This window comes from Momordica charantia (assembly GCF_013281855.1).
Source record: "Momordica charantia cultivar OHB3-1 chromosome 9 unlocalized genomic scaffold, Mcharantia_2.0 BLBB01000009.1, whole genome shotgun sequence".
NCBI lineage: Eukaryota > Viridiplantae > Streptophyta > Magnoliopsida > Cucurbitales > Cucurbitaceae > Momordica > Momordica charantia.
The window spans coordinates 18,784,714-18,798,825 of NW_028275167.1; the positions used below are offsets into that span (position 1 = coordinate 18,784,714).

General features: G+C 36.4%; 1 protein-coding gene across 3 annotated transcripts; it reads left to right on the plus strand.

The window, feature by feature from the left end:
• The first annotated feature begins 5,076 nt into the window (after nt 1-5,076).
• Nucleotides 5,077-10,615, plus strand: LOC111021589 (Remorin family protein). 3 transcript variants are annotated; one of them, XM_088117811.1, is made up of 7 exons: nt 5,077-5,411; nt 5,590-5,734; nt 6,227-6,805; nt 7,670-8,165; nt 8,950-9,031; nt 9,625-9,682; nt 10,288-10,427. In XM_088117811.1, exons 1-6 carry the CDS (start codon nt 5,382-5,384, stop codon nt 9,652-9,654), a joined length of 1,362 nt encoding a protein of 453 aa, XP_087973937.1. In that variant the 5' UTR covers nt 5,077-5,381; the 3' UTR covers nt 9,655-9,682; nt 10,288-10,427. The 3 variants fall into 3 exon arrangements, with proteins under 3 accessions (XP_087973937.1, XP_022154297.1, XP_022154296.1); XM_022298605.2 differs by lacking the exon at nt 9,625-9,682 and having other exon boundaries at nt 5,080-5,411; nt 5,579-5,734; nt 10,288-10,615; XM_022298604.2 differs by lacking the exon at nt 9,625-9,682 and having other exon boundaries at nt 5,080-5,411; nt 10,288-10,615.
• Nucleotides 10,616-14,112: the final 3,497 nt, after the last annotated feature.

Consider the following 14,112-nt stretch of genomic DNA (forward strand, 5'->3'; position numbering starts at 1 on the left):
TTCCCAGCTCCCTACTCGGTCTCGTCCCCAAAATGGTAGGAATGTTGAGTCGGTGACTCGGGCCACTCTCACCCATACAGATCAAAGGACGAGCCCTCACGGGCAGGAGTCCATAACTCACTTAGGATTGAGAATGAGTTGCCTAGTCATCCTAAGAAATAGCAACCTATTAGTTAACGGTGTTACATCTAAAGATTGCCTATTTCGTGGTCCGGTCTTATACAAACCCATTGTATAGGATACCCCCACTCGCATGTTTCCACACGAACGACCTGGATCGAGTCGTCTGTAACCTTTACAGAGTGAGCCGTATCCATAGTGTTGCCAGGATAAGATACCCAGCCTTATCCATATACTATAGACCCTTTAGGTTATTCACGGGACATTATCCATTCATATATCAGGGGTATATCAAATATATACCCCGTATATCAACTATATACCCTGTATATATATTGTCCCGATTACATCACAAATAACCTTGGATGTTTAGTTTGTTGGATTTTGGACAATGCAAAGCTATGATTCAACAACAAATTTATTGAATAAAACTTTATGAAATAGACATTTGTTTTTACAAAATACAAACTACGAGTTTAGGGCAACACACCCAACAGTAATTCCAGCTCAATGCTTCGAGGTATAGTTTGATTGAACCCTAGTTGTAGTCTTTGTTTAGCTGATGTGGAGTTCCTTTCTCGTAGCTCGTATCCTATCCTGCGAACCTTCCGCTGAGTGGACTGATTTGGGCTCATTTCAGAAAGAATTCTCCTAGTGAGAACCTCTAGCTTCCCTTTGCCCTTGTCGGTTGGTAGGAGAACCACAATTTTTCCTCTACTTGAATGCCACTGTTCGTATCCTTCAAATATATTATCGTGGTAATTTCCACTTTGGATTCTGACAATCGCCTTTCACGCCTTTGCGACCTCCTGAATTTTGTTTTTGCAAAACCCAACATCATAGGCAAATTCAGAGTTTCTTAAGTCATGTGTGGCTGGGATAAACTAACGTACCCATATCTGGCACAGTACCATTAATGGGGCATAAGATACACATCCCCATGGACCCAATAAAGGTAGACTGTGAAATTTACCACACCTATACATCATAGATTTGGTTGACATCCATCGAGCCCTCCACTCCAAATCTTTTGGTCTTAGTCCTGCAAAGAAAATGCTTCACTCTTTTGGTCTTAGTTCTGCAAAGAAAATGCTCCACTCTTCCTTCCCTGGGTGGATTTGACCCCAATCCCCTTGGTTGAATTCAATGATGAGATTTTGTAATCTACTTCACGATCTTGAAAATTTGACCTGAGGACACTTGAACTCTGGTGGATAATTTATATGGCTGAGGATCCAAATGTATAGCAGCTGAGCACAATCTATAAATTTCCCTACTCCTTTCGATCTGCGAAAGTTTAGTGCTCGGAAGGTTTCTGCAAGGATGGGAATTACGAGATTAACCTCCATCTCTACCTTGAAAAATAGCTTGACCACCCGCTCTTCAACGTACCCACTAACTTTAGAGAATAAAACCAAGTTGAATAAGCATAGAGCTAATAGCGATAGCTCCCTTTCTTCATTAACGAATCTCTACTGAAGACTCAAGATATATTCTATCGGCAAGCATGTGTTTTCTCCCTTCCTTTTCATATGTTTTTCAATCTCACAGCAGATATCTTCTCTACAAGCAGCAATACTGCTCTTTTCAACGTAAACTCACCATCATAGGAATAAACCTCAATTTTCTCTTGCAGTGGTATTTATAAAAGAGTGTGATATTCCTCGATAGTTGGGGTTATATCCATTGAGCTAAAAGTAAAGTTTATAGGCCGGATCCCAATGTCGAACTAATGCTCTCAACACTGAGAAGTTGACTCGCACGTACAGGAGCTGCGCTATGTGGCCATACTTTTTTATGAATTGGGTTTTTCTATCTGGTCTTAAAGCTTCCCATAAACGTTTCAAGATATCCAACTAATTTTCTGGAAACGTTACATTTTGAACTGGCATGATGACATTCTGTGATAATGCGTCACCATGAGTATGCTGCATGTTTTCTGACCATTGACGGACAATTTCTTGGTCTTGCTCTCTCCAGTCTTGGGTAGGAGCCTTACTGGAACTCATGCTTTAATTTACTGTCAATCTTATTGATTTAAGACTTAGGTCAATTTTGGTAAAATTGGCAGAAAATAAATTTAAAGGAAAAGGGAAAGTTGCGAAACTCTTTTTTTTTTATTGTTGTAAAAAATAACGATTATTAAGTGAGAAATGAGTAACTTATGTAAATGCATGAGACTCTTTTAAACGAATCACTTTATTAAAACCAACAGAAACAAACTAAACAAACAAATAAATAAATAGCAGAAATCTGATGCTAAAATTAGTGTAAAGTTAATGCCTACACAACTTAGAGGAAAGCGGCCCCCAAATCTTCCATACGCTTACGCAGTATGGTCAACTTGAGATGAGACTTTCATGTGCCTACACGAGAATCGAAATTCCACGAAGGTCACACTACTCAGTCTCCGATCTAATTTTAAAGGTAAAGCTCAGGTAGGAGGCTTGTGTATTTGTGCGAGATGCATGTGATGCCAAATCAAATTAATAATACAACATAAAAAAAAACAAAGCGAACAAGAAAGAAAAAAAAAGAAATATAATAGGATAATAAATGACAAAAATAATGGCTTGACTCTCTAAAGGTCCCCAATGGAGTAGCCATGCTGTCGCAACGTCATCGCGACGCGGAGCGGCCAACGTCATCCCCTGATGGGTCTCTTCCGAGTTTAGGGTTTGAAGTCGCCACCAATCATCTACAAGATGTGATTGATCACCTATTTAAAAAAACTTGGTCTACGAAAACAGAATTTTGGTTCGAGAGTCAGTTGAGTGTAGGGAAGGTGTTAGCGTCCTACGACACCCGTTCGAAAACGATTCCATATTTTGTCGAAAATGATCCTTTTATATTTGGTCCAAAAAGAAAAATATTTTTGTGTTTGATTTTAAATGTCCCAAATTTATTGCTTCATATTTTATGATAAAATATGAACCAATAAGCATGAGTGGCGCAAAGACCATTAGAAAAACAAATTATCACCTTGAGAATATTGGAAAGTCCCAATTTCCGTCATTGGAGCTTCCGAAATAATTATTAAAAAAATGATTAAAAAAATGAAATAGAATTTAATTTAAAGCACGTAAGAACTTGAACTAGAGCCATGAGTATTAACACCCAAGTGTCTTGCCAATATACCAACACCTTAAAATATAACTTAAAATTCTTTTTTATAATACAAACTTTTTATTTTTGAAATTTGTTTAAAAAAAAAAACTTTTATGTAAAATAATTATTTAATAAAAAACAATGACAAAATAAAAAAAAATCTGCACAAGCACAAACTCGATCTTAGTCATGCAATTTATTAGCAAGCATCTTACCACTATGCCAACACCTAAAGATGTATACTAAGATTCCTTTTAAAGACACAAATCTTTTATTTTTGAAATTTGATAAAAAAGAAAAAAAAGAAAAAAAACTATAATGAAAAAAAAACTATTTAAAGCAAACTTATTTAAAAAAAAGATCTTATTCACTTTTTCCAAAACTTAAATAACAAATCTTTACTTACTTTTTAAAAATATTATTTAAAACGTAAAACAAAATCTTAAAAAAAATCATACGAAGAAAACAAATCTTACTATTTTAAATAAAAATTTAATTTTCACAATCTTTTATTTTCATTCCTTTTAAAAAACTTTGTTCTTTTTAATAAAAAAAACTTTATTAAAAAAAATTCTCTTTCCAAAACAACATTTTTCTTATTATTATTATTTAATAAAAAAAACACTTGCATTCCCCATAATATAGTTTTGAAAAAACGTTTTCTCTTCTTCACTTAAATAAATATTCTGTTTAAAGCCCAAAGTTTTCTTTTTTTCTATTTCCAAACTCACCTTCTCACCTAGGTAGTTTTAAACAGAGACTCCCAGAATGTTGCAGGTCTAGGAAGTGTATATCCGAACAGGTTCGTCGGAATTAATTTGCGCCACTGTCGGAGTTGATCGGGGTCGGAGGTCGTCAGTGTGGGTGAAGAAGAAGAGAAGATGATGGTAAAAAAAGAAGGAAGCGAATGATTTGATTTTTTTTCTCCTCTCTATGTGTATGGGTTTCCTCTAGCTACATTGCTCTCTAATTTTTTTGTCCTCCTTTAGTGTGCTACCTCTCCTCTTAAATACTAAAAGGAACAACGGTCACTTATGTTAATATTAGAGAAAGAGGAGTAAGAGCGTGGAGAAATGACACGTTACTCTGGTTTTGACCAGGAAAATAGGGAAGAGAGGAGAAAGGAGAGAGAAGAAAACCTTTTCATAATCATTTTTTTTAAAAAAAAAATCTTAATAATAATAAATAATAATAACCAAATTCCTTTCAAAACATAATATACTTTTAATTAAAACTTTAAGATAAAATAAATTATATTATTTTAAACTAAATCAATAAACATAATAAAATAATCAATAATCAATGTATCAATAATAATAATAATTTTTTTTTAACATAAACGAGCCGGATCAAATACGGTGTCTATAAATATTTTATAAATTAATACGGTGTCTATAAATATTTTATAAATAATTTTTACAATAAGTGTATGTTTGAGTGTAATTTCGGCAATGACATTGCTAAAATCACTTTTTTCATTGGGAAGATTACTTCCATTTCGATTGATTCTACCTGACAAATTAAAAAATTAAATTTAGAAAAATTTAAAATCAAATCTTTCTTATTTTACAAATCAATTATGCTTAGAGCCTTGTTCCGAAATCAGTTAAATATGTTAATCTGGGTAAAAGAAGGGTAGTCACGCAATAAAATTCAGCGACCAGAGGGCAGAGTCTAGTCGAAGTCAATGGAAAAAAATGGCAAAATTTTATTCCGAAGCAGGGATTTGGATTTCAAAAATTTTCTTAAAATACAAAAAAAACAGCAATTTGGATTTGTAATCATGTCCTAAAGATTGTGTGAAGCCGCAAATGAAGAAAGCAGGAACAAAATTCAAATTCAAATTTACTGTTAAAAACGAAGAAGAAAAAAAGGGAGCAAGAGAGAGAGAATAAAGTGTTTTTCCTTCCATGGTTTTACCAGAAGAGGACGAAAATGGCGTAAGGAAGCAGAGCGGTACAGTGCAGATGAAGTGAAGCAGTACACTACACATGCTTCGCGAAAGGGATTGGACTCTCTTTCTAAGCTTCACCAATTCCAACCTTTGACTCTGGAATCTCCACCCATTAGCGCACAGCCTCGACCTCAATGTAGGATTCGAGGATTGCTGAAACCCTTTGTCTTCTTCTTCTGCAGAATCCGAGACGAGTTTCATGGACTACGAGCGGATCCAGAAGCCTCAGGTTTTCGCTTCATTCTCTCCTTTTTCTCTCTCTTTCCGATGTTTGTTTTCTGAGTTTCGTTTATTGGGTTTTTTTTTCTTATGATCCGTCACATTCTCATTTTGGGTTGTTTATATTTGCGTTTTTGCTGCTATCTGATGCGGCATTTTTTGGTTCGGGACTTGGAGTGTGTGTGCAGGCTAGTGGTGGCGGGGGATTTTCGCCTGGAAAGCTCAGGAATATGCTGCTTGGGTTGGAGAAGAAGAGGAAGGAGGAGGAGGAGGAGCTTGAGCTTGGATCCACTTACAACTTGTCATCTCAAGCTCTGCAGATCGATGAAGCTGGTAACCTTTTTATGCTCATTTCTTGTTTTCTAGAAATTGAACAGGGTGTTGAGAAGAAGGCACCAGAATAGGAAAGAAAATGAAGCTTCCATTAGAGGTAGAGGTTTTGTGTTGTCCTTCACCCTCTTAGTAGTCAGCCAGAGAAGGTGTAGTATTTCCATAAATCTTTTGTCTTGGTATAATCCATAGAGAAAACTTAAAGGGAAAGAAAATATAAAAAAGAAAAACCAGAGGTCCAGAATGCATTTAGCTAACAAATGCCTATTATGCTCTGGTTTTCAATATTTTGAAGTCATTCCTAGAGATATACTTCAATTGGTTCATTTAGAACAAAAAGACGTTGATTTATTGTCTTTGAAATCTTGTACTTCACTTTGTTGTTGTTTTACGAGGTGCTAATTACAAGGATTCATAGTTTATGAATTAAACTGAACTTCTGGATCTCATCCAGTGAGTTTGGCTGTTTTATTGAAGTTGAGATGTTTCTAATAGGCAGTAGCGGATCTGATATTTGCAAAGATGTGGATGTGGTCAGTGTCTTTCCAGAATGCTCGACTTCAAGAAAAGCTGATTCATTGGTGTCGGAGATGGTTAATGATCATAGGTTGAAGGACAACACTTGTAACTATGATAGTGGGCAGGATGGTTCATCACTGCTCAATTCAACCTTTGAGTTTCAGAAGTCAGAGAAGTCTACACGAGTTCCCCTGGGGCCGTTCTCTAAGCCAGCACCATCCAAGTGGGATGATGCTCAGAAGTGGATCGCAAGTCCTACTTCAAATAGACCCAAAACAGGGCAATCTCAGACTCAGGCTGGACAACTTTTTGGATCACGAAAATTAGGAATTGGTCATGGTAGTCGACAACCATCTTTGAAGGTGGTGGTTGAAGTTCCAGACAGAAAAGTTGTTGATTTTGAAGAACCAGATACAAAGCAGATTGATAGTAGTGAAGCTAACATTGGAAGCATTGCCCAGAAATTTGTTACTTGGGATTCTCATCCATGCGCAGTTGAAGATTCACATGGCAAGCCTGTGTTGATGATTGAGAACTCTGTTGGCAAGTCGGCAAGTAAGAACATGCAGTTTATATAAAATTTTAGTTGTACGGTATTTCTTAATTGTTATCTTAATAGTCTAGCCTGGAACTGGCTGGTGAAGATTTATTTCTTAACTATCATGTTTGTAATTTAAAGGTTTCTGGTCCTCCGAACCTTTTACAATATTTGGCCTTCATTGTTAAATTATTTATCTTGACGTTAGAGGTTATGGCATTTAGCATGTTGTCAAAATTTTTTTTCAGATTAAATCTTGAATAAAAAAATCCTAGGAAAACTTGCAAATAATGCTATGATCTAAATCTTGGAATCTCAAGTTGAAAATGAGTACCAAAAAATGAACTTTTAGTTGTTCCTTTCATTTGGTATTTCTATACGTCATAGTTTTGCAGGTTATAGTATATATCTACCCTACTGAATTTGCAATTATAGATTGAACATTTTGGACTCCTCTCATGTGGCTTCTCTTGGTCTGTTTGTTAAGTTTCTGTTTTGTGAACCTGAAGAATAATAGTTTGTGTTTAAACTTGGAAGGTTAAGAAGGTGAATTGTAATGCAAAACACGAGGTTGTTTTGTAATTGAGTTTCTCTGATTTTTGAATCATAATGTCACATATGTGCTGGTACATTTCCTTCAAATTGTCCAAACCTTCCGTGCTAGGAACTTATTTTTCTTCATCCCCTGTTCCATCATAGTTACTGCTGATTTTCTTATTTGACATGAAATCCACTGGGGAAAATGATTTGAACTCTGATTTGGACACTGCGAGTTTGCAGCTGTTTATGTAATCTTTAATGTGAACCCATTTGCAGGAGAAAAAACGTACTTAGGAAAATTGGGCTTCACTTATTCTATTTGTTCTGTACACCTTCTGCAGTTAGTCTTAGCCAACATGATTCAACTCTGGCCATTCAGACTGCAACTACATTTATTCCTCCTCCCACAACAGCTCGTTCTGTGTCAATGAGGGATATGGGTACAGAGATGACACCTATTGCAAGTCAAGAACCTTCCAGGACCGGTACTCCTGTGAGAGCAACAACACCAATGCGTAGTCCAACTTCTTCTGTACCATCGACTCCTGGGAGAGCTGCACCAACTTCATCTTTGACTCTGACCACAGCGGCAGACCGTGTAGATTCTAACACAGAGTTATCTGAGAAGGAGATACAATTGAAAACTAGAAGAGAGATAATGGTTCTTGGTACACAATTGGGGAAACTGAACATTGCTGCATGGGCCAGCAAGGAGGAGGAAGATAAAGATGCCTCCACTTCACTTAAAACTGTTGCAACTGAACGACCAGCTAAAAGTGTGATTGAAACACGGGCAGCAGCATGGGAGGAGGCTGAGAAAGCCAAGTATATGGCTAGGTAACCTTTTCCATAATTTTACCAAGCTTTACACACTCCATAAAGCCTTATATAAAAGAAAAAAAATGAGACACAAAACACTCTCAGCTTTGGATTCTGTTTCATCATATGTTTTTATTCATATTCCTATCACCATTCCCAGATCTTAAATACTATACTCTTGCATGGAAGAAGTGTATGGTTGAAGTGCTTCATTTGATCAGTTTTGAAATTACAGCTACTGAGTTAATTTTTTCTCTTAATGATTCTTGATGAACTGAATACTTTCACATGACCATGTGTCAAGGCACCGAGTCCTCATCAAAAAAGTTGAGTCCTTTATGAACCAGTATCGCTCTTTGGCTTGGGGAAATAGCATAACGCATCAACATAATAAGCATGTGCAGTGAACTATTTTTAGTGGCTAAATTGACCACTCTACATACTCGGACGTCGGACCCTAATTGTAGTCATGCCACAACGTTCAATTTTTGACTGATGGAGTAACTCTAAACTTCTATTATGTTATTTTAGCTTATATTGGAATATTTAACATCTAATGATCTGAAAAAAAAACAGTGGACTACATGTTCTAGGGCAATTTACCAGACAATATTTTATGTACCACATCCTTGGCTCACAAAATTAACTACTCCACAATTAACAATAGCTAGCGTTCATTATTTTTATACGTCTACAGATTATTTATTCCAGCCATTTCATACTTTTGCAGTGCTTTCCCATGACTTGAATTTTCAATATGATTACCTTGCAATATTTGATCAATTGTGATCATGATCTACAGGTTCAAACGTGAAGAGATGAAAATTCAAGCATGGGAAAATCATCAGAAAGCAAAAACAGAAGCCGAAATGAGGAGAGTTGAGGTTTGTTACCCTCCGCTGACTACTCGATGCTATTTTTGAATGACATCATCTATTCTAACCGTGGAGTTACCATTGAGATACCATCATTAGTTGACCTAGTGGTATTATGGTATGTGAAAAAAAAGGTAAAGGGATTTTGGGGGAATGAGTTAAGTGCTAGTTAGTGTCAAGAAGAAGAAAGAAGGGTCTGATGAAGAAGAAAAGGAAGGAGGAGAAGGGTCGAATCGAAGAAGCATAAGAAAAGTCAGATGGAGCTTCTCTCTTTCATTCTTACATTTCCTAGGAGAATTTAACTGCTAGATGCCAGCATTAAAGAAATGCTAACTGCATGCAAGGCAAATTGTCAAATGGCAATATTTTTGCTCCAATAAAAACAAACCTGCATTTGGAGCACTTTACCCTAGTTTAAAAAGAATTTCTATCCCAATTTATTTTCAAATTATTTCTCCTTCCTCATAATTATTTAAGTTAATTTTTATTTAAATATTAAATAATTTTGTTGATATTTTCACATTTTAAAAATTGAGTATTCTTTTTACCTATAACTGTTGCAAATAATATTTACTTATTCTTTTATTAAGTGCGCCTCGCAGGCGATGTCTTTTTGTTGCTTCTCTCTTTAAGGTGTTTAAGAAGCTCGTGGCCTTTAAGGTGTGTTCCTTGTGCTTTGAAACACTAATGCAGTTTTATTTGGATAGATAATAATATAATAAACCGTGGTTATTTTATTAACCCGAATCACAAAAGGAGGGTTAAAAGGGGGTGAGTCAAGTTTGTGGGCCAATTTGTTAAGACTTGTGGGACTCGTATGGTCAGTTAGCTGTGATGTAAGGCTAAGTAGTTTCTGATTAGGAGACTTTACGTATGGTGAGAAGAGGTAACTTTTGTTTTTGGCTCGAGTCTAGGAGAGTGGAAAGTACGGGAGATCTTGAATCTGCCGTTGGATATGTACCTTTCTGATATCAATAATAGTTGAACTGTATCGTCTGGATTAATCAAATTCATAATTAGCATTAAAAAATTTTCCAGCTAAGAAACTTAAATATAAAACCTTAAATATCAAATTTTCAAAAGTGAATCATGTATACAATCTAGTACTTTACTGAATAATAGTTGAACCCTATCGTAATGTGTTTGGATTACTCAATTCGTAATTAGCATTTAAAATTTTTCCAGCTAAAAGAGTTAAATATAAAACCTTAAATATCAATCTTTTAAAAGTAAATCATGTATACAATCTACTTTGGTTTATGCAGGTCAGAATAGAGAGAATGAGAGGTCAGGCACACGATAGGCTTATGAACAAACTAGCAGCAGTAAGACACAAAGCTGAAGAAAAGCTAGCGGCAGCAGAAGCCAAGAGAAACCGCCAAGCTGGGATAGCTGAGCAGAAAGCAGATTATATTCGCCAAACTGGTCGCATCCCTTCTTTATTTTCCTGCTGCTATTGGTGCTCTTGAAATTGATAGTGTTCTTGAATGTTTGTCCATGTATTGTTTACTGTAAACAAAATTCAGCTCTTGCATGGTTGCATGTTTCATTTCCATATGAGCTTATACGAGAATGATATCTTGTCCTTTTTAATTTTTATGTTTTTAAGGCTGCAAAAATACGTGCAATTTTTAGGGGTCAGAATCTACCAAAATGATTGAAAGTTCCTGCAATGAAGAGAGATATGTGTTAGTAGAGCATTCAATTTATGGTGGTGTGTTGCTTGTTGAAGTGGCTGCGGCGATTAAGTTTGAGGGTTCTGATGATGAAATAAGATGAATCAAATTTAGAAAAGAGTCATTTTTGTGCACTTGGATGCTCGTGAACATGGAAGGTGTAACGTGGTGAGGGCGCATTTTTATAGGTGGAGCTAGATGTTTGAGTTGAATGGTGATCGGAATCTTGATTTGATTGTATAGAGTTCAAAAAGATCATTTCTTGATTTCCGAAGATTCGTGACAAGCTGAATTTGGGGAAGATCAAAAGGCAATAACATGTTGTGTGCTTGGATTGATGAAGCACAGTTGCAAGCACGTAAGGGTGTGCCTATGCATTTATGTTTGCGTTAGTGCAGGGCTAAGCAGATGACTATATCTTGGATGCTTAAGATGAGCATGAAGAGAGCCCGACTATGTTTGCTTAAGAGTGTGAAGCTAGGCTGAGACTTGCTGCCCATGTGAGCCTGACATGGGCTGTGTGGTTGGGTTTGAGTCTGAAACAAAGAAATAGCTTTTATAGTTTACCCTTTACTCCTTGCTCAATTAGACTTCAATGTCGAGTAGATAGTAATTTGAATCAGTAATTGTTATTTTGTGGCAATTGGCCCTATATGAGACATGGCATGCTTTGTTTATAATATTTATGAAGATAGTAAGATTTGAGGGGCATTCAAGGGCTGTTTCGTGTTTGTGAAGGTTGCAATCATGACGTGCTTCTTATAGAGCCTATGTTAATTGGTTTATACATCGATCTAGAGCCATTTGATTTTCAGTGATCATACCCTAGTTAGAAGCAGCCTTCCCTATTACCTCGCTTGTTTTGGATTTCATCCTGGTTGACTTCGTTCATTGATTTGATCTCATCAACGATGTGTGATGGCGAATGGTAGTGAGAGCATGGTTGAGATATTTTTCACAGGAACTCAAGCAAAGGAGTGACGAAGCAAGGAATGCTTTGTTGACACTAATTGTCAATGGTTTAGGTAGATTATGGTCTAATTTAGACTTCTATAAGTTTGATGGCTAGGATTGTCATAATATTGCTCAATGGTCTCGATGTTTAAAGATCTCTTCTCAGATCAAACAGCAGCCTCCTCATCCTAATTTGTTTAGGAAGTGCTTTGTTGTCTTAAGTGATCCCCCAAGAGAGTGCTTCTCGAGGTCTTAGTTTTGGTGCATCGAGCGGGATTTAAGGTGAGTCTTACCGATATTAGGAAAGTGTTTGGTGTCCAAGAGCTAGCATGATGCTCTTAAAGGTTTTAGTTAAATGCTCACTTAAGCATAAGGACATAAAGAGCATGTGGTCATGTTTGCTAGCTTGTAGATCAACAATTTGAGGGATGCAATGAAGGGAATTGATCTTGCAAGCTCGTTTAGAGGGTCGGGCCCATTGAACAATACTAACCAAGTTGAGCCATCTGCACATAATCTTGTTTGAGCAATCTCATGACTTGGAGCTTTCTGTCAAACTGGGAAAATGTCTCTTCAGTTTGTGGAGTTATTTTGCCTGTGCTCTTGACCTCTTGTTTTCTTTTACCATACAGCATGACTTCAATCTTGAGACGCACCCATGACCAAAGAATAGGAAATCCTGCGTTGGCCTCAAATGGAGAAGAAGTGCTTTAGAATAGGCTTCTTGAGGTAAAAGTTGGGTCTGCTGATGAAGAACTCTCAAAGTAGGTGTAGGAATCAATCTGAACTAATTCAGCTCTAAATTAGGAATTTTGCTAAGACTTTATTTTCCTTGTATTCTTGGTAAACTGCGTGCTTAGTCTGAGCTCATATGGTCTGTATAAATTTGAGTCTTTCTCACCACTCAAGTCAAATCATAAAAATGTTTCTCTCATACAAAGTTTTAATAGACAATAATCAAGGTTGGTGGCTCTAGAGGTTGTTAGGGTGAGCATAGAAGACTGAAAAACCGATTCGACAGACCAAAACTGATCGTACTGACGTTGGTCGGTCGGTCTGATAAAAGCTTCGGTTGGAGTCGGTTTTACAAAAAAAAAAAAAGAAAGACTCATGATCGGTCGGTTTGGTCAAAGAAGTGCTCACTTTTCAGTTTCCACTGGCGCATCGCACCCTCACTGTCATCTTCTTCTTTGTTTCGCAGTGCTCGCCCCTCTCAAATCTTATTTTTTTTTAATATCTAAGTGTTGGTTTTTTGACAAACTGACCGATCGAATTGATGGTTGGTCGGCCGATGCAAAGATGCTTAGAAAAACCATCGGTTTCCAGATTTGGATACCGACTAAGTTGGTTTTTGGTGTTGGGGTTGGCTAAAAACTGACCCGACCCATCGATGCTCACACCCTCGTAGCCGTGCTTTTGAGGAGATTCTGAGAGTTGTACCTTACTAGTACCTTCGGTGCTATTAGAGTCACCATTGAGGATGGTGGTGTAAAGGCTAGAGTTGAGCCGAGGGTTGGGAGGCAAGCTTCCGTTGGCTGACCTCTGGGGGGAGTCAAGTCCAAAGAAGACATGGAGTAGGAAACTTGGACCAATTGGCCTTAGTGTTAGCTTAGATGAATCGACCATTTAATAGTAATAGGGAGGAGACAATTAGTAGCGACTAAGCCTTTATTGTCCTTTGCCCTATTAAACGTTAGCTCTACTTAATTTTATTGCATTCTGTGTAGTTAATTATACAGACAATGTGTCTTACTGTCTCGGTTTTGGAAAATTCTCAAGGAGTAGTTCAAATGGGGAAGACACTAGGTTTACTAAGAGTACGACCTTTGGTTGCTGATGCAAATCTTTGTCCAGGAGAATTTTGCTCGGAAGAGGGCGAAAAGGCGTGCATTTAAAGTGTTGCGGAACATGGAGAGTTCACCGAGTTTAAGTACTATTACAATGAAAGTTGTTTATTGTAAGTGTATTTGGTCAAGTTTTAAGATAATGATGAATGATAAGAGTGTCGTCTCCTTGATTAGGTTTTTAGTTCAGTTAAGTATTACTAATACAATTGCTCATAATCAAATTATTACCAATATAAGATAATAAAATAATGAATAATCAACAAAGGCCGAGAGAAAATCAGGAGGAAGGTCCTAGATTTGTGAAGCGGTTAATTAAATATTCAATTCAAGATCAAAACAATTTTCAATTATATAGGTTGGAAAATTTAGGGTTGGTTTGATAATCAGAAAACAGAAATCTAAAAACAAGAAATTTAATGAAAACAAAAGTTGTATTTTTTGCTCTTAGTATTTTCAAATATGTATTTGGTAGCAGATTTGATAATTGAATTTCAATTTAAAAAATTGTTCATCGTGTATTTAGTAATATATATATAATATATAGGTAAACTAGAAGTAGTTACAAACTAAATATTTAGTTTAATCTAAAGTTATATTGATTAATTTATTAACA